The sequence below is a fragment of the Equus asinus genome, chromosome 15 (assembly GCF_041296235.1).
Source record: "Equus asinus isolate D_3611 breed Donkey chromosome 15, EquAss-T2T_v2, whole genome shotgun sequence".
Classification (NCBI taxonomy): Eukaryota; Metazoa; Chordata; class Mammalia; order Perissodactyla; family Equidae; genus Equus; species Equus asinus.
Genome location: NC_091804.1, coordinates 20,674,542 through 20,693,481, shown reverse-complemented (window position 1 = coordinate 20,693,481; position 18,940 = coordinate 20,674,542). Strand labels below are relative to the sequence as shown.

General features: G+C 50.8%; 1 protein-coding gene across 1 annotated transcript in view; it reads left to right on the top strand.

Annotated features, from left to right (window-relative positions):
* Nucleotides 1–18,638, top strand: part of TGM3 (transglutaminase 3) — a 40,496-nt gene extending 21,858 nt beyond the window's left edge. The window contains exons 8-13 of the mRNA XM_014828530.3: nt 3,512–3,615; nt 5,442–5,687; nt 10,090–10,398; nt 13,414–13,571; nt 17,432–17,565; nt 17,992–18,638. Coding sequence (XP_014684016.3) covers nt 3,512–3,615; nt 5,442–5,687; nt 10,090–10,398; nt 13,414–13,571; nt 17,432–17,565; nt 17,992–18,139 — 1,099 coding nt within the window. The 3' untranslated portion in view covers nt 18,140–18,638. The remainder of the gene's footprint in view (nt 1–3,511; nt 3,616–5,441; nt 5,688–10,089; nt 10,399–13,413; nt 13,572–17,431; nt 17,566–17,991) is intronic.
* The last annotated feature ends 302 nt before the right edge of the window (nt 18,639–18,940 follow it).

Below are 18,940 nucleotides of genomic sequence, written 5' to 3'. Positions count from 1 at the left end.
AGTTACTTAACTTCTCTGTGTCTCAGTTTCCAGAATTACTGAATGGGGATAATAATTATTCTATCTTAGGAGAGTGTTGTGAGGATTAAATGAGTTAATATATGTAAGGCAGTTAGAATACTTAACTTTCTAAGTTGACTTTTACTGTCTTAGCTGATGTTGTGTAAATAATATATATTTTAAATATTCATTTATTCCATAATTAAAGAATTACAACAGTGATGAGTAATTCTCATTATAGAAAGTGTAAACTTTACAGAAATAATGTAAAAATTCAGTATGCACCCAAATTTATCCATATATACAATATATACACCACACTGTTATCTAAACTGTGGTTATCTAAGATACCAACTGTTACTGATTTTTTATGGACAGTTTTCTAAATCGAAACAGGTTCATCACATTTGTATACATTTTTATAAACTTATACATATAGATATGTACCTACACACTATTTTGTAACTTGCTTTTCTTATTTGATGATATATTTTAAACATATTTCTACGTAAGTGCTAGGTTGGTTTCGCTCATTCTTTTGGACAGGTGTGTGATGTGCTGTCACATGGCTCTGCCACAATTTATCCAACTGTCCCTTATTGATGCACTTTTCCTCCATCATTTTTGCTATTGCCAACAATTTTCTATGTTGGTACATCTCCATGCACTCACATGAGTTTTTTCCTCTCTTTTTTTTTTTTTAAAGATTGGCACCTGGGCTAACAGCTGTTGCCAATCTTTTTTTTCTTTCTGCTTTATCTCCCCAAACTCCCCCTGTACACAGTTGTATATCTTAGTTGCATTTCCTTCTAGTTGTGGGATGTGGGACGCCACCTCAACATGGCCTGATGAGCGGTGCCATGTCTGCGCCCAGGATCCGAACCCTGGGCCGCCGCTGCAGAGCGCGTGAACTTAACCACTCGGCCATGGAGCCAGCCCCTCTCTCTTTTTTTTTTGAGGAATATTAGCCCTGAGCTAACTGCTGCCGATTCTCCTCTTTTTGCTGAGGAAGACTGGCCCTGAGCTAACAGCCATGCCCATCTTCCTCTACTTTATATGTGGGATGCCTACCACAGCATGGTGTGCCAAGTGGTACCATGTCCGCACCTGGGATTCAAACTGGCAAACCCCAGGCCACCAAAGTGGAATGTGTGAACTTAACCGCTGTGCCACTGGGCCTGCCCCCAACATGAGTTTTTTAATAGGAGAAATTTCTAGAAGTGGAATTACTGGCTCAGTGGGTATGTAGATTTTTAAAGGTTTTTCATGCTCACTGCCAAATTGCCCTCCACAATGTCATACCAATTTAAACTCCCACCAGCGCTGTATGACAGTGCTTGTTTTTCCACACCTGGAAATGAGCATCGTCCAACAATGTGGATCATCCTATGCTTTCATCTTTGTCAGTTTAATAGGTGTAACAGTATCTCTTTGTCATTTTAATTTTCTTTTAATGGTAGTAAGGTTGAAACGATTTTCATATGGTCAGTGATCATTTGTATTTCTTACAGAAATTGCTGGCTCATTGTCCTTTATTGACATGTTTGACTTTTTCTTTTGTGTTTTTTTCTTATTGATTTGTAAGTTCCTTATGATATTAATTATAGTAAATCTCTGTCTAGTGCATATGTTGCATAGATTTTCTCTACTTTATTGATTTTTTCCAATCTTTTGTCTCTCTCCTTTAGACTGGACAATTTCTACTGATCTATCTTCAAATTTAAAAACTCTTTCCTCTGTCATCTGTATTCTGGTAGTAAGCCCATCCACAGAATTGTTTAATTTCACCTATTGGTCTTTTTTCCAGTTAAAAATTACCATCTGGTTCCTTTTTTATATTTTCTATTTCTTTTCTAAGAGTTCCTCTCTTTCCATTCATTATGAGCATATTTTCCTTTATTTCATTGAGCATAGTTATAACACTTGCTTTAAAGTCCTTATCCAATAATTCCGACATCTGGATTATCTTAGTGTCAGTCCCTGTTGATTGTTTTTTCCCTTGAAGATGTCACATTTTTCTGGTTCTTTGTGTGTTGAGTCACTTGGGACTGTATCCTGGACGTTGGCTATGTCTGGATTCTGTTATTTTGCCTCAGCAGTCTACCTGAGAAAGACTCAAACTGCAAACTCTGCCTCACCAGTGGCGGGCAGCAGCTCAAGTCCCCGTTCAGGTCTTCCATCTTTAGCTGAGGCTTGTAGTCTGCCTCATACATGCATGGTTCAGAGGTTGCCCAGAAGCTTGGGTGAAGTTTATATACAAATTCGGGATCCCCTTTCTCTGACTCTTTCCTCTCCAGGACTTCTCCCTCACTCTCTAGCAACCCTGGTTGACCCAGACTCTGTTTCTTGGCTCTTCTGGTCAGAAAGATGTGGGCTGTCTGTTAGGGTTGTTAATGCCCTAAACCTGATTCCAACTGTGGCCTGTCCTCAGGGCAAAGTCAGCAGAAGTGCAACTTGTCCCATGCTGTTCCCGTGTTCCAAGTTTTGACTCCCTTGCAAATCCTCCTTCTTTGTTCACTCTTAGACAGTTCTCTTTTGTATTTTTTCAGTTGATTGTCATCTGCAGAAGGGCCCATCTGTTGTGTGCCTACTCCTCCATATTGGAAACAGAAGTACAGTTTGTTTGCTTGTTTGGTATATGCAAGTTTAATATTTTTACCTGGTCAAATTTATCAGTCTTCCTTTAGGGCTTCTGAAGTTAGCACTCTGTTTAAAACTATCTTCTCCACATCTTGAGTATTAAACATTTTTTCAAGTTGGATAGACTTCTGTTGGACTTACATTTTCTTCTAGGTGGACTGAAAATTGCCAAAGCCAGTGTTAGTATAGTTGCAGTGGGAGTGAAGGTGAGGAGAGAAGATGGCAGAATCAAGGGACAGAATGAATAAGACTTTGGCTAGTTGGCTGTCCCTGGTAAGGGAGGGGAGCCATGACTTGGACATACAGATTGGGAGACAAGGGGATGCCATTGACGAAGAACATTTTAGGACTGGAATCTGTCATTCTTCAATCCAGACCTCAGCCCAGAGGCTTTGTGGCTCTCAGACCTGTGGCTCTTGCTGCAGCCACATTCATTTTCAGCCCAGAGGAAATACAGAAGTGTACGCCAAGAGGACACACAAGAGAAAGCTGTGTGGGTCTGCCTGCTGGGTCTCTGGCTCTAACCTAGATCTGTTCTGCTCCTCAGAAAGGCAGGAGAACATGGTGGTTGAGGACCTAGGCTTTGGAGTTAGGCATGCCAAACTTTGACTCTGCCATTGTCAGCTGCTTAACCTCTCTGTGCCTCAGTTTCCCCGTTTATGAGAAGGGCATAAAAATAGCGCCCATTTCATAGTGCTGTGAGGATTTAAGTGAGGCAATGCTCGCCAAGCTTTAGCAGAGCAGCTGGCACAGAGTAAACTTATTGGATGAGTATTAGGGCATTGCACTGTCAGATCCCAGATATGGAATTTTGCCACCTGCCTGCTGTGTGGCCTCAGGTAAGCTCTGCAGCCTGTGCTTCTGTCTGCAGGAATTTCCATGTCTGGAATGAAGCCTGGTTTGTGCGGACTGACCTGGGCCCCTCGTACAATGGATGGCAGGTTCTGGATGCCACCCCCCAAGAGAGGAGCCGAGGTAACTCTCCCAGCCCCCTGATGGCCCCCTTCTCTGGACCAGGCTCTAAGTCATGGCCTCCCAATTCTTCACAGTAATGGACAGCGGCACAGCAAGGTCGTGCAAGTCCTCTCCATCTCTGGAAGGCACCACGGGATTAAAACAAAAATATTTCCAAAGTAGATTTCCCCTCCTATTTTGCTTGGCTCAGGCTGCTATTCAAATGGGTGCCTTGCCTGCGCCCACACGGCTGCCGTTGCTGTTGCAGAGGCCCTGGCACGTGCCAGGCAGCAAAGGAAAGAAGCCGTCCTCTGCCAACAGCGATTTCCCTGCACCGCCCTAGGAGCGTATCCCTTTCAGCACAGAAACCTCCTGGTCCCCCCATCACCTTGGGATTTAGTCCAAATTCCCCGGCTCAGCTCGGCCCCCAGCACCTCTCTTACCTGCACGCGTGTCCTTCTGCCTGGCTGAGTGCTCCTTTGCACAGGCTGGCCTCGTCCCTGTTGCTGGGCTCCCAGGGCTCTGCTCCCACCTCTGACCTCTCCTCCCTCCTCCCCCAGCTCTGCAGGACCCTTCCCTCTTCCCTCCTGTGACATCTAGAGCATGTCCTGTCTGTTTCCTTCATTTTTGGTTGTTTCTTTCAACTTAAAAAAATTAATTATAAAGTCATATGTGCGCATGGGTAAAAAAATTTTCAAACCGTTCCCAAAGGACTTAGAATGAAAGTTCAGTCTCACCCACTCCCGTAACTGCAGGCTGTTCACCAGAGGCAATGAGCGGTACTAGACTGGGGACATTTGGGATGGGGGGACGTTCCAGATAGTTTCTAGGTCATTGTTTTTCAGACTTTTTGCTGCAACCCATTAATGATTATAAAATCAAGTTAGTGGGTTGTGACCATCATTTTGAGAAACGAAATAGCATGACATGGAAAGGGGTGGGGGAAGGAAAGGAAAAGGGAAGAAAATATCAGAAAACACTATAAGAATAAGTATTGTCCTGTGAAACTTGTGTTTCAGGATCATATATGTGCCACGATATAAAATCTATTTATTTCTAGAGGTCATGGTAAAAGAAAGTTGGAAGACACAGTTCCAGGCATATAAAAGTGTGTGTGTGTGTGTGTGTCTGTGCGTGTGTCTGTGTATCTTTTTTGCTTATTTGTTTTGTTAACACAAATGGAATAACACTCTTCTTTCTATTATGCTGCCCCTTCCTTTTTTCAGCTGGGCACTTCAGGAGTGAAACTGTATCTGTATATTTATGTCTGTGCCTGTATCTCTGTCTATCCATCCGTCCATCTGTTCATCCATCTACCTACCCACCTGCCCATCCATCCATTCATCCACCCATCTATCTATCGTTCTATCTATCAGAGGTACCTATGCTGAGAGCTACAGAGGGAGGTGATGTTCAGGGCTTTGGAGCTCAGAGGAGCAAGAAACCCCTGTGGGCTGGGTGTTTGGGAAAGTCTTCCAGGAATAGGGGGCGATGATTCAGGAAGGATGGTTTGCAAGGGTAGAAAAGAAGCAGCCCTGAGCTCAAGAAAGCAAGACTTTCCTCTTTAGGAACCAGGAATTCCGCACTCACAGAATACAGGGTTGGGCTGGCCTTCTGTGGAGGTGGAGCCTGACCAGGGTGTCCTTGCAGAGGATAGCAATAACCCAGGACGGTTTCTGCTGAGTGCCAAATGCGGGGGCAGACTGTCGGGGCTGAAGGAGTTTGGCGGGGTAGAGTCAGGGGAGTTGAGCGGTTGTGGGCGACCCCCAGAGGAGCAGGCCCAGGGATGGGCTGTTGCAGTCCTGCCTGGCTTTAGTATGCATCCAACCCTGCACCCTGGCCGCCAGGGGTGTTCCAGTGCGGCCCGGCTTCCGTTTTTGGTGTCCGAGAGGGCGACGTGGACAAGGACTTCGACATGCCCTTCGTCTTCGCGGAGGTTAATGCCGACCGCATCACCTGGATCTACGATGCCTACACCGGCACCCAGAAGCAGAATTCCTCGGACTCTCGCAGCGTCGGCAAGTACATCAGCACCAAAGCGGTGGGCAGCAGCTCTCGCGTGGACGTCACCGAGAAGTACAAGTACCCAGAAGGTAGGAGGGGCGCTGACGGGCGGTGCCACCCACGGCTTGATCGTGGAAAGACAGCTTTGAGGGTGGAGAAGGGAAAATTCCTCCCGTTCCTGACGCATTCTCAGCCAGTTCTGCCTGAATGGCAGGACCGCTCCCCAGGCACCTAACACCCAACTTCCCAGACTATTTCCAGTGGGGACAGAACCATCGCAGGCAGACGCGGTGCTGGTGTAAGTTTGGGGCAGGGCACAGGCAACTGGCAGTCCAGCTCATCTCCAGCTGTGTCCCTTTGCCAGTTGCACAACTGGGGTGACAGCACTGTGACTGAACATTACGGGGAGAAACGGCCCCCATGAGAGGCCCCAAGGACTTTAGGAGAAATGTCTCAGTCAGTCCACTCCCCTAGCCTCCAAAAAATACAAGCGGGAAACACTATCTGAACAAAGAAATAGACACAGTCCCCGCGGACATGGGCCTGTGTCTGTGCGCATCAGAGGCCTGCGAGGAGCCAGATGAGGTGGGACTATGTCGTGAGGAGAACCCCGAGTCCCTGGAATCCTAAGCATCCTCGTGAATGCTGGTCCTCCTGGAGTCACCTGGCGGGCTGGTTGCTGCAAGGCCACCTTTAACCCAAATTACTTTTGTTGTGCTATTTCGGAAGTTGCTTTTAGACTCAGCAACCTCTCTCTCTGAGGATCCTCGGTGGTGATGGAGGTTCTACACTGGAAGGTGATGTTCATTTTCAGAAATAGCCAAAGTAAATTAATGCTTGTTCTGGCAGGTCACAGTCACTCCTTCATGGGGTCAACATTTCACTCATTTTTTTTTTTTTTTTGAGGAAGATTAGCCCTGACTAATATCTACCGCCAATCCTCCTCTTTTTGCTGAGGAAGACTGGCCCTGAGCTAACATCCATGCCCATCTTCCTCTACTTTATATGTGGGACGCCTACCACAGCATGGCATGCCATGCCAAGCAGTGCCATGTCCACACCCGGGATCTGAACCAGCAAACCCCAGGCTGCCGAAGTAGAACGTGCGAACTTAATCACTGTGCCACTGGGCTGGCCCCTCACTCATTTTTGAAAGAGTTGTTTCAGTTGATCCTCACAGTTGGTTCTGAGGGGGTCAAGAAAAGTGCTCTCATAAAGGTGCCCTCAGTCCCCGCTGAAGCAAACCCTGAATCTCTGGGCACCTGCTGACTTTGGTGTTGGCTGCATTTTACAAAAGAGGAAAGCTGAGCGCAGGAGACAGGGTCTGACTCCACGTCCAGGTGGGTGACCCCTCTGAGTAGTGGTATCTGTGGACATTTCGAGGCATCTCTCTAGGGTAATGAGATTGGCGGCCTCAATTTGGCCCCCATCTGCCTGTGCAGGATGTTGCCGCCGTTGGGGTCAGATGGCCCTTCTCTCGGTCAGTAGACACGTGCTGAGACCCTCCTCCAGGAGTCTGCTCCATGCCGGGCTCTGGAGAGGCAGTGAAGAGCACTGCCCATGGGGCCCGTGTCCCACAGTGCTCACAGGCTGGGGGGAAGGCAGATGTAGGTCAAGTATTTTCCACTTGTCATGATGTAGAGACAAGTGTTGGGGCCAGGGAACAGATAAGCCAGGGCAGGAGGTGAGCACCAGTCCTCCCACTGATAACTGGGTGACCTTAGGAAGCATTCTTGGCATCTCTGATCCCTCGGCTCCTCATCTGTAAAGTCAGAATAGCAGTGCTGACTTCAGTAGGATTTTTTTTAAAGATTTTATTTTTCCTTTTTCTCCCAAAGCCCCCCGGTACATAGTTGTATATTTTTAGTTGTGGGCCCTTCTAGTTGTGGCATGTGGGACACCACGTCAGCTTGACTTGACAAGCAGTTCCATGTCCGCGCCCAGGATTCGAACTGGCGAAACCCTCAGCCGCCAAAGTGCAGCGCGTGACCTTAACCACTCGGCCACAGGGCCAGCCCCTTCAGTAGGATTTACATGAGCTCGTGTGCATAAAGCACCAAGGCCAGGGCCTCGTACATAGTGAGGACTCAATAAATAGCGGTGATTTTTATCAGCTTGAACATCTGCAGCCTCATTGGAATAATGACCTCCCAAGGTGACTTTTGAAATGCCCTGCTTACATGGCTGTATGATTCTGCGGGCTTCCCTACCTTACTGTCACCCCTTGATTCTGCTTCTCGGGGCTCTGGCTGTCCCACCCAAACCTCCTAGCGATGGAGAGTGGCCAAGCTGTGGGCAGGCTGGGGGCATCCCCATAGGATTCCCAACACTGCCCAAGCCTCTGCGTGACAGCAGGTGATCACCCTGCCTCTGCTGGCCAGTTCTCCTTATCTAATGATGCCAGCTTGTCCCTGAGGGCCCCAGGGAGAAAAAGCTCATAAAATGGGTTGCTAAGCATTTGTGCAATAGCAACATCAAGGAAGAAAACAGCAGGAAGCTTCGTTGTGAGTAAGCCCAGGCAGGTGACCTATATAGGTATCTAGGCTCTGAGCCTCGTGTGCAAACACGCCTGCTTCGAGCTCCTGGGCCCAGAAGGCTCAGCTCGCTGCACAGACATCAGCCGTGGGTGTGGACTTACAGGTTGGCAAGAGAATGGGAAGGCACCAGAAGGAACCCAGCCCACCGGGAGCTATCAGCTTGGGTAATCTGGCTGCCTGCCTCGTTTTCAGTAGGGTGTGTGGGAGGAGGCTTGGACGGTGGGTCTAGACACCTGGCAACTGGCCTCCTGTGTGCCTCTAATCCCCAGATTAGACAGACGCTTGGACCAGTTGCTTCTCCTCTTAGGGCCTTAACTCTAACATGATGAGCCTGGATGAGTTGGACTCTGAGGTCTCCGCCATTTGTTACACGTAACTTATGGGAAAGGCCTGGCTGAGTTGTAAAGTCCGTAGACTTTATAGACTGTAGGGCCGGCCCGGTGGCGCAGGGGTTAAGTGCGCACGTTGTGCTTCAGCGGCCCAGGGTTCGCCGGTTCGGATCCCGGGTGCGGACATGGCACCGCTTGGCAGGCGTCCCACGTATAGAGGAAGATGGGCACAGATGTTAGCTCAGGGCCGGTCTTCCTCAGCAAAAAGAGGAGGATTGGCAGCAGTTAGCTAAGGGCTGATCTTCCTCAAAAAAATAAATAAATAAAATAAAAATTAAAAAATATAGACTGTAAAGTGTTAAAGGCTTACAGTGAGTCACCTGGTGTTTTAGAAATTTCACAGGTTGGTTGGGGAAGGTGGGGGCCGTAAGCAGGGTCTGCAGATTTAAACATGGCAGTTCTTCTTTGTGTGCCTCTGTCTGTGTTCCTGGAAGGCCAGCACCTTCTCCCTGACAGGGGGTCTGTCTACGGGTCACCGCGGGGATCCCCACGTGGACTGTGTGGTCAACGTGGCTCAGAGACTTAGAGTTGGTTACTCAGCTCCTGGTGCCCAAGAGCCATGATCTCCAGGGCACATCGGAGCCACTCCCCAGGGGCTGTTTGTCCCATCGCATTCAGTAGCACGCAAAAGCTCAGTCGGAGTCAGAAAACCCATCCTTTGTGTTTCTTTTTTTTTTTTCCTTTTAAAGATTGGCACCTGAGGTAACAACCGTTGCCAATCTTTTTTTTTTTTCCTGCTTCATCTCCCCAAACCCCCCCCGGTACATAGTTGTACATCTTAGCTGTGGGTCCTTCCAGTTGTGGCACGTGGGACACCGCCTCAACATGACCTGACGAGCAGCGCCATGTCCATGCCCAGGATCCGAACCCTGGGCCACCGCAGCGGAGCGCGCAAACTTAACCACTCGGCCACAGGGTCGGCCCCTCCTTTGTGTTTCTAAAACCTGAACTGTCTCAACAATTTAAACTTGTCATAACTTGGAACCATACCAACCATGCGAAGTTCTCGTCAACTGACGCAGACAACGGTGCCACTTCGTCCCTCAAAGCGCTTTTGGAAACAAGGCAGAACAACACAGTAAAGCAATTTGAAGAAAGTTTTTAATGAAGTCAATGCTACATCATAAACTTGTTTCAGGTTTTTTTGCTTATGAACTCTTTCTAACCTTTTTCAGCTCAATTTTTATTTATTTTAAAATTAACTGTTCTTTAAGTCTCACAGGAGACTTTTTATCAGAAAAAAAAAAAGAAATCTAACCTAATTAGTCGAAGCAAAATATCGAGCCATATGGTCTAATTTTATGCAGCTCCTGATGAGGCTTGCCCTGCAGCTCCTTGGCAATTTAGAGCTGATGGAGAAGCACCAGAGACCAATTGGTCCGTGAGCCTTGTGTTAAGGAGGATGAAAGAGAGTCCTGGAGAGGTCGGACCTTGCTCAGATCAGAATCGTTTTGCGAGCAGCAGCGGAAGCCTTAGTCCTAGGCTGCCCTTCCAGGCGGGGTGCTGCCCTTTGTCCAGGTTGCCACCGCATCCCTGAGATGCTTCTCTCTTTTCTCGTCACACAGGTTCCAGCCAGGAAAGACAAGTGTTTGGAAAGGCTTTGGGAAAACTTAAACCCCGTGCCTCGTTTGGCGCAACATCTGCGGGAAGCGTCGAAAGTGAGGAACAGACGCCCAGCATCTCTGGGACATTCAAGGTCGCTGGCATCCTGGAAGTAGGCAGAGAAGTCAACCTGGCCCTGTTGCTCAAAAACCTGACGGACGACGTGAAGACGGTGTCTGTGAACATGACGGCCTGGACCATCGTCTACAATGGCACGCTCGTACACGAGGTGTGGAAGGACTCCGTCATGATATCCCTGGATCCCAAAGAAGGTAACTCATCCTGGAGGCTGTTGGGGTGCCGCGCATCTGGGTAGCTGATATCCCGGGGCTGGAGAGTTCCTATTGGAACTGACTCAGCCGACTAGGGAGCAGCACATGGCCTCTGTGGTTAAACCTTGGGCTTTGAAGTTTTGAAAGTTGCTGTCATGGTGTACAGCACAAGTCAGGGTGGTGCCAACCAAAATCCTTTGACACCCTGGGGGAGGAAGGAGGGAAGCTTTGGCAGTTAATAGACACATGCAATCTCCCTTATGGATATATTCCACTCCACACAGTGTGCAGAGTTCTTCCTTATGTATGACCTCAGTTGACCTTTTTTTTTTTAATTTTATTTTTCTTTTTCTCCCCAAAGCCCCCCGGTACACAGCTGTGTATTTTTAGTTGTGGATCCTTCTAGTTGTGGCATATGGGACACCGCCTCAGCATGGCTTGATGAGCGGTGCCATGTCCTCACCCAGGATCCAAACCGGCGAAACCCTGGGCCACCGAGGCAGAGTGTGCGAACTTAACCACTCAGCCACAGGGCCAGCCCTCAGTTGACCTTCTTAAAAAAACAGATTTCAGTATTCCCATTTTACTGAGGCAGAAACTGAGACTTGGAGAGATTGTGACTTGCTTAAAAATTAAGTGCTGGGGCCAGCCCAGTGGTGTAGTGGTTAAGTTCACACACTCTGCTTTGGTGACCCCCAGGTTCGTAGGTTCTGATCCTGGGTACTGACCTGCACAGTGCTCACCAAACCGTGCTGTGGTGGCCATGTTGTATGGTCGCACATACAAACTAGAGGAAGACTGGCATAGATGTTAGCTCAGGGCAATCTTCCTCACCAAAAACCAACAAACAAAAACATTGAATGTCATAGCCAGTAAGGGGCAGTGCCGGGGTCTCAGTCCTAGGTGTCCTGATTCTAAATCCAGTGCCACCCCCCTTCTTCAAGGTTGTATTGCTGCCACCCCTCCCATATGCCACCCTCCACCCCCCCCACCCCACCCCACAATGAATCAATTTTCAGGTCTGACCCTGGAAGGGCTGCAATATACTCCAAGGTCTTGAACCCTTGCCCAATGTTCCCCTCCACCTGCCAGGGGGTCAGTGGAGTCTCCTGGCTCCTGACGACAGGGATGGGTTTTCTTGGAGGTTGGAGAATTTGGGAGGATCAGTGACTCCTTGCACAGACGGGAAGGGAGCAAGGTGGAGCGGAGAAAGGCTGGTGCTGTGGAAGGGTTAGAATGCAGGTGTGCCCACATTGGCAAAATCCTTCCAGCTGTTATGAAAAGTTTGGACTTAAAAGCAGAGTAACAAGGGCAGGGTGGCTATTTGCTTCACAGAGGGAACTAATAAGTGTTTAATTACACAGCCTGTCTTGAAAGAACTCTGTCTGCAGAGAGACTGAGATTGCTGCACCTGTCAGAAGGCAGCACCCCCTAGCAACCTGTCTTCGGGCAGAATTTTGGCAGAGATCTTCCCCATACCGGAAGCAACTGCCTGGCTCTGACTTACCTTCAAAACTCAAGGGAAGAGCTATTTTTATAGGCCAAAAGTAATTCACGTGAGGGAAATCGCTTAAAAAATAACGTACTTCTGGGGCTGGCCCCGTGGCCGAGTGGTTAAGTTCGCGCGCTCCACTGCAGGCGGCCCAGTGTTTCGTTAGTTCGAATCCTGGGCGTGGACATGGCACTGCTCGTCAGACCACGCTGAGGCAGCGTCCCACATGCCACAACTAGAAGAACCCACAACGAAGAATACACAACTATGTACCGGGGGGCTTTGGGGAGAAAAAGGAAAAAATAAAATCTTTAAAAAAAAAAAATAACGTACTTCTGCAGCAGGGTGAAATAGGAAGAGGGGAAGAGGCAGGTGAAGTGATCCTGGAGGCCAACACTGTCACCTACTTTCTGGGGGACCCTGTTGAGTACCCTTCCCTTTCTGAGCCTCCACATTCACTGTCTGAGTGGGTCAGACCAACTGATGTAAGGGCCGGTCGTCTCCACATTTGCGGCAGCCTGGCAAACTCCTCCAGCACTGAAAGCAGAGGCAGCATCCCCCTCACAGTCTTACCGCGAAGAATACATGACCCTAGGTGCTGGGCAGCCCCCGCAAGCTGCCAGGCATGGCCGCATGAGGGAGAGGAGGCCGTGCCCTGGACCACAGAGGAGAGAGAGGGCCCTGTGGCCTGCGGCATCCCAGATGGGCCTTGAAGCTTGGGGAGGAGCCAGAGAGGTGGAGAGAAGCTGGGGAAGGCATTTCCCTCTGAGGGAAGCGTGTGCGTGGAAGCGTGGAGGTGACAACATGCCTGTTTTGTCAGAGGAACCCTGAGAGGTGCAGAGGTTTTTATAAGGAGGAGGCGAGTGGGGCTCAGTGACGCAGGGGCAGGTTGAAGGGTCTGGACTTTATTCAGCGAGGCGTCACGGGAGATCTTTGAAGTGACATGGAAGAGGAGTGACGTGATTTGAGGGAAAGAAGCTACTTGTAAAGCCTTGTCTGACTGGTGCATGTGGATGGCTTAGAAACAGGAGACATCAGAGGTGCGAGGTGGTTGGGATGCTTTTGCAATAGAAGCTCAGGCTATTGGATGACCTGGGAGGATCCTAAGCACTTAGTCAGCCAAGCCTGGCTTCCCTTCCTAGTCATGATTGTGTTGTCGTTGTTATTGTTATCATCGTTAGGCAATCAGCGAACATTGAGACGCTTCCCTGCCTCTTAGAAGGAAACTTGCTCTCTGACACTCTCCAGGATGGGGAGGAAGCATCAGCCCCTACAGGCCCATGCTCCCAAGTCTGACCAGCCAGCCAGAGTCCTGGTCTCTCTCTCTCTGTGGCCCTTGCTCTGCAGCCTGCCCAGAACAGGCGCATGTTTCCCACAGGGCCTGGCCCAGGGAGGGCTCAGGCAGGCCCTGGGCTACAGATATTCCCGGCCAGCTCACACTGCTTTGGCTTGGCATCAGCTCTTAAGGTTTCAGAAGCCAACCCCACTCCCTCTCACTCTGCTCCCCTGGCTTCTCCTGCCAGAGAAACGGCATCCCGTGAAGATCTCATATGCTCAGTATGAGAAGTACCTGAAGGCGGACAACATGATCCGGACCACAGCCATGTGCCAGGTCACCGACGAGCCCGAGGTGGTGGTGGAGAGGGACGTCATCCTGGACAACCCCACCCTGACCCTGGAGGTAAAGGGGTGGTGAAAGGGTACCTCCCCAGCCAGCCCAAGCCGTGCAGGCCCTGCCGACCCCCTGAGCCACAGTCGCATATCAGAGGGAATGCCCTTTCCTCCTGAGAGGGGCAGAGAACGGAGCCCAGCTCAGGTCCAGCCTCTGCCAAATGGATGGGACAAGAGTTCTGGCTCAGACCAGTGTCCTTGCTTCCTGTCTGGTGAGATGAACAGGCACACTGCCCTGAGGCTTCTTTGGTTCTGGTTCCAGACCCCCTGGGGACATCAGCTCTGGAGCCGCTGGAGGGACTCTTCAGCTCACTGCCCGTCTCACTCAGCTCTGAGCATCTGCTGTGTTCTGGGCTGTGCCAGGCTCAGGAATCACAGGGGACCCGAGGGGTGGGTCCTGCCTTCAGGGAGCCCATGACCCAGGCCCCAGACAAGTTTGTGGAGCAAATCAGAAATGGGCAAAACTCACATGCATCTCTCCACTCTCTAGACCCCAGGGTTACAGAATTGTGGACCCTTAGGAGCCTAGTCTCCTGCTCCCATACCCTTCTGTTTCACGCATGAGTAAACTGAGGCCCAGAGAGGAGAAAGGAACAGCCAGTTACTGCCAGAGTCAGAGCTAGTCCTCAGGCCCTGGGACTCCCAGCCCAGGGCCCTTTCCAGGGCATCTGGGCAGGTCGGTAGCCAGTAATGCCATCTTCGCAGTGGTTGAGAATGAGGATGGTTCTGTCTCTGCTTCGAGAGCTTGCTTTTGGCTGCAGACTCTGCTCCCAGGAGCCCTGACACGTGAGGACTTGCAGGCCTGCAGGAGGCACCTGGGGCGCCTGCATCCCCCCGTCAGCTCCAGGGCCAGGAGTACTTGTGCTGACTCCAAGCCTGTCCCTGTCCCCCAGCCCAGGGTGGAGGCTGCTACAGCCACGCAGCACCACTCTGAGGGGTGAAAGGCTGGCAGGCCAGGACAGGCAGATGGATGGGCAGAGGACCACAGGGTCCCACAGAGAGCCTCCTGGGTCAGGCTCCTCCTGCATCTGCTGTATCTGCCATCGGCCCCAGCTGTCTAGATAGCAGATTACGTTTTTCTGCCCAGTCATAATGCCACCAGCCCCAGATTTCTAGAGAAGCCAGATAGTTGTCCCTCCCTCCCTAAGCTGCAGGCGTTCCTGACCTCAGACAGGGCGCAGGGGGACCCAGGGCACCTGCTCCTGTGTGGGCAGCCTGCGATTGAGCCCTTTCACTGCCCTGGCTGATCTGGACTGTGCTTCAGGGCGGGGGGTGGTCCCCACCTCAGGGGCTAGGGAGCCAGTGACCAGACGGCCAGTCTGGAGGAAAGCAGAGGGACAGTGGCTCAGACCTTGGGCCTGTAACCTTGCATCCAGGCCCCACCATTTATCAGCAGTGACACTGACTAAGTCCCTGAGTCTCTGAGTCTCAGTTGCTCCAACTCTGTTACGGAGATAATAAAATATTTCCCTTGTAGGGTGTCACTTCCTCAGGGAAGTCTTTCCTGACCCCCCTCCCAGTGAGGCCTGGTCCCCGGTTGCACACCCTCAGGGCCTGTGTCCTCTTACTTCACAGCATTTGTTCTAGATGAAATTATACCTTTGTGTGTGCAATTGTTTGGCTGCGGTCTCATAGCAGATGGTAAATTCCACGAGGGGAGGTGCCCCCCTGTTCTGGGCCCGTCACCGTCTCCCTGGTACAATATCTTAGAAGCTAATCAGCGTTTGTAAAACAGAAACAGGCCTGGAACAGAGCGACTTGGCTCCGAGCTTGCGTTCTTCCCCTGCCCACGAGGGTTTTCATTGTCCTTCCATGCTTATCCCCTGCATGTTGAAGCCTCTCCTGCTTCCCAGGGCGTTTCCAAGAACCGTGCCCCATCTCTGTGCATGTGATGGACAGCCGAGTGCTGATTCCCGGTCCTGAGGCTGGGAAGGGATGCTAGGTAGCAGCCAGCTCGGTTATGAAAACATTCTGCATTTCAATGATCAGTGTTTAAACGAAGGTAGTTTTTCCCCATTGTACTCCCTTAGCCAACGTCCTCAAACCTTATAGCTTTATCTCTCAGTCAACACTTTGCTCTGCATCTTTGCGATTTCCATATCAAGTCAGTTTTGTCTTTAAAGAGACTGTAATAACTTTAGAAAGGAAATCAGCATACACACAGGCTAGAAATGTGCCATTGAGAGCGTTCTTATTTAATCTTTTTAAAAGACATCCAATCTTTCTTCTTTTGGGCATCTTTGTGTGAATTTCCTCCTAACACATTCTGTCCTCTCCATCAGCCTCGGAGAATCAAGACATTCTTGTGTTGATTGAATGAATCAATGCAGAGCTCATTCAGAGCAGGGCACGTATTTTTAAACTCATGAGAGTGATCTTTATGAAAAGATAATAATTTGGGTAAAATCCCATTATCTCATCTGGCACTGATTGGCGGTTAGCACTGAGGACCTCAGACTGTAGAATCAGACCAGGAAATGAGAACTTTGTTCCAAAGGGTGATGATGTCCTCCACGTTGGCCCATGAAAAATGACAATCAGACACAGGGTCTGGTGGCCCTTACCCGCTGCCTTGGATGCAGGTACAGATTTGAGGCAATAGGACAGGGTGGTAAGCAGCAATAAAGAAAGAAAAACAAATACATGGAAATCTCAAATCGAATATCAGTGTGAAAAATATGGCACTGTTTCTGTAGCCTTGTCGCATCCCGGGGGCATAGAATTATGCTTCCCCCTTCCAGTTATGTCATACCCTTACAGGAGTTCCGTGGGAGAAATTATGTATAGATCACAGTCTCTAAAATGTTTCAGTTATGCACAGATTATTATTGCAGGCCTAGCAAGAAGACCAAAGGCTCTGGAACCAAGGAGGCCCTGGGTATTCAATCCATCTGAACCGCAGCTTTATTACTGTCAAATGGTTGCTGTGAGGATCAGGGGCAAGAGAAAGAAAAAGCAGCACCTATAGTGACCCTCAAAAGAAGAAGAAAAGGAATCCACCAGCCATATGATTTCAGTTTGCATTTCCAAAATGCTTTCTTGCCATCCCATCCCTGGTCTCTTTGGGTCCCTCCCAGCCCAGGGAGGAAGGCAGGAGGGATGCTTAGCCCATTTATCAGATGAGGAAGTTGAGGCCCAGAGGGGTGATACATCTGCCCACTCATGGCTGCTCTTGGCCAACCACAGGTTTTTGTTTTGGGAGCAGGTTGTTTTCTGACTGGAAACCTGGGCTTCTCCAGCCCCTGACCAAGAACAGTGTGGTGCTGGAGCCCTGTCCAGACCACAACGTGCATGTAGGGAAACTTTGGGCTCCGGAAGTTTAGGACATCACTGGACTGGGGTGTCATCAGAGGAGACTGGCCTGAATTGATGTCCTGTGCAGAGGAGAGGGTCTGAGCAGGCTCAGGCCTCCCAGGGAGGGGGCCTCCAGCCTTGAAGGGAAGAAACAGGACCAGTGAGTGGGAGGTTCGAGGAAAGTACTGGGATTAAGTTCAGAACGAAACATTTCCCAACTCTCAGAGCAACCCCCAGTGGAGGTGGGCTGTCCTGGGAAGTGGGGGCTGCCCTTCCCTGATGAGCTGGGGAAAGGGCCTCTGCGCCAGCAGGGCAGTTAAAGTGCTGTCAGCCACTAGGATGTGCCTGCCGCCTCTCCCTCTGAGCCTGGGCGTCCTGTCTGGAGCATGGGGATGATAGCAGTTCCCTAGGAACCCCTGCCTGGATGTCCCTGGCACTTAGGACTAAATAAATGGTCCTCCGTTCTCAGTGATATCTTCCGCATCACCAAGTTGCCCACCTGGCTGCCTTGCTCTCACAGAGCGGCAGGTGAGACAGCAGCTCGGGATCCTGACTCGTCAACCCCTCTCCCCGCAGGTGCTGGATGAGGTCCGGGTGCAGAAGCCCGTGCACGTGCAGATGCTGTTCTCTAACCCCCTGGACGAGCCGGTGAAGAACTGCGTGCTGATGGTGGAGGGGAGCGGCCTGCTGCTGGGGAGCCTCAAGATTGAGTGAGTCTCAGGCCTGAGGAGCCAGTGGGAATGGCAAGAGGGGGGCAGAGGGGGCGTCCCCAGATCCCCCCCGGGCAAGGCAGACAGAGTTCCTCCAGCCTCGAAACTCAACAATCTGCATGTAGGGGTACACATTTGCATTTGGTTTTGGGTTCACCAAAGCTGAACTCCTGGGAAGGTCAGGACACCAAAGCTTGGAGCTGGTCCTCAGGGCTTAGCCTGTTTGGAAGATCAGGGGACCCCCACCTTCCCCTGCTGAGGGATAACCCAGGGCTGGAGGGGCCTCATAACCCAAAGTGGCAGCTAGAGGGAGCTGAGGGAGCAGTAACCTTGTCCAGCCCCCACCAGAGCAGGACTGAGGCCTCAGAAGGCCTGTCCAGCCTGAGCTCCGTGAATCTTACCATCTACTGTGTCCTTCCCCATCAGCGTGCCAGCTCTGCGCCCCAAGGAGCGGTCCCGGGTACGTTTTGAGATCCTGCCCACCCGGAGTGGCACCAAGCAGCTGCTTGCTGACTTCTCCTGCGACAAGTTCCCGGCAATCAAGGCCATGCTGTCCATCGACGTGGCTGAGTGAAGGGCTCATGCGGCCCCCATACAAACTTGGGTAACACAGAGCAGGCAGGGCTCACCTGTGGAGTGAGCCCCCTGCCCATGCTGTCCAGCCTGGGAAACCCACTCCGTCCCCCAAGGCGGCCTGGACGTGGACCTCCAGCCTCCAGCACACAACACCCCTCACTCTCAGGCTGGGCTGGCTTCACCCTGGCCCGTGACTTGATCACTTTTGCACATTCCCTGGCTGTTTCTCCCCGAGGCTGCCTGCTCTGTGAGCCCCATGGCACCCCCCCCGCCCCAGCCCTCACGCCCATCAATGCTGCAGGACAGAGTGGCACCTGACCCAGCGACCCTCCGAATGGATGCTCAGGGAGAAGACGGTCTGGACTGTTTGCTGATCCCCAGCCTGCAGTTGGGACATTCGTGCTACTCCCTCAGGCCACTGTGGAGGGGAGGGGATGGTTAACCATCTGTCATGGCACTCGCATCCTTATACGCAAAATAAATGTTAAAAAGTGCAATCGCGTAGCACCAACTTTCCAAGACTTCTGCTTTGCCTGTGGTGGTGGAGGAGGAGAGAGAGGGGCTGGAGCCATGTCCTTCTGGAGACGAGATGACCTTGGGGAGGCCTTGTTCTGCGTGATGTGATGTCCAAAGGAAGTGGGCTTGTTCTGTGTGGCTCCAGTTGCAAAACTAGGGAGATGTTTCAAGTTTAGGAAAACTTTCCAATGTGACGTCCCAAACTAGCTCAGCCTGCCTTGGGAGGGAGCTGCTTGTTATAGGCAGGCTTGGAACCCTCTCTGTGCCACCCAGCACTTTCTAT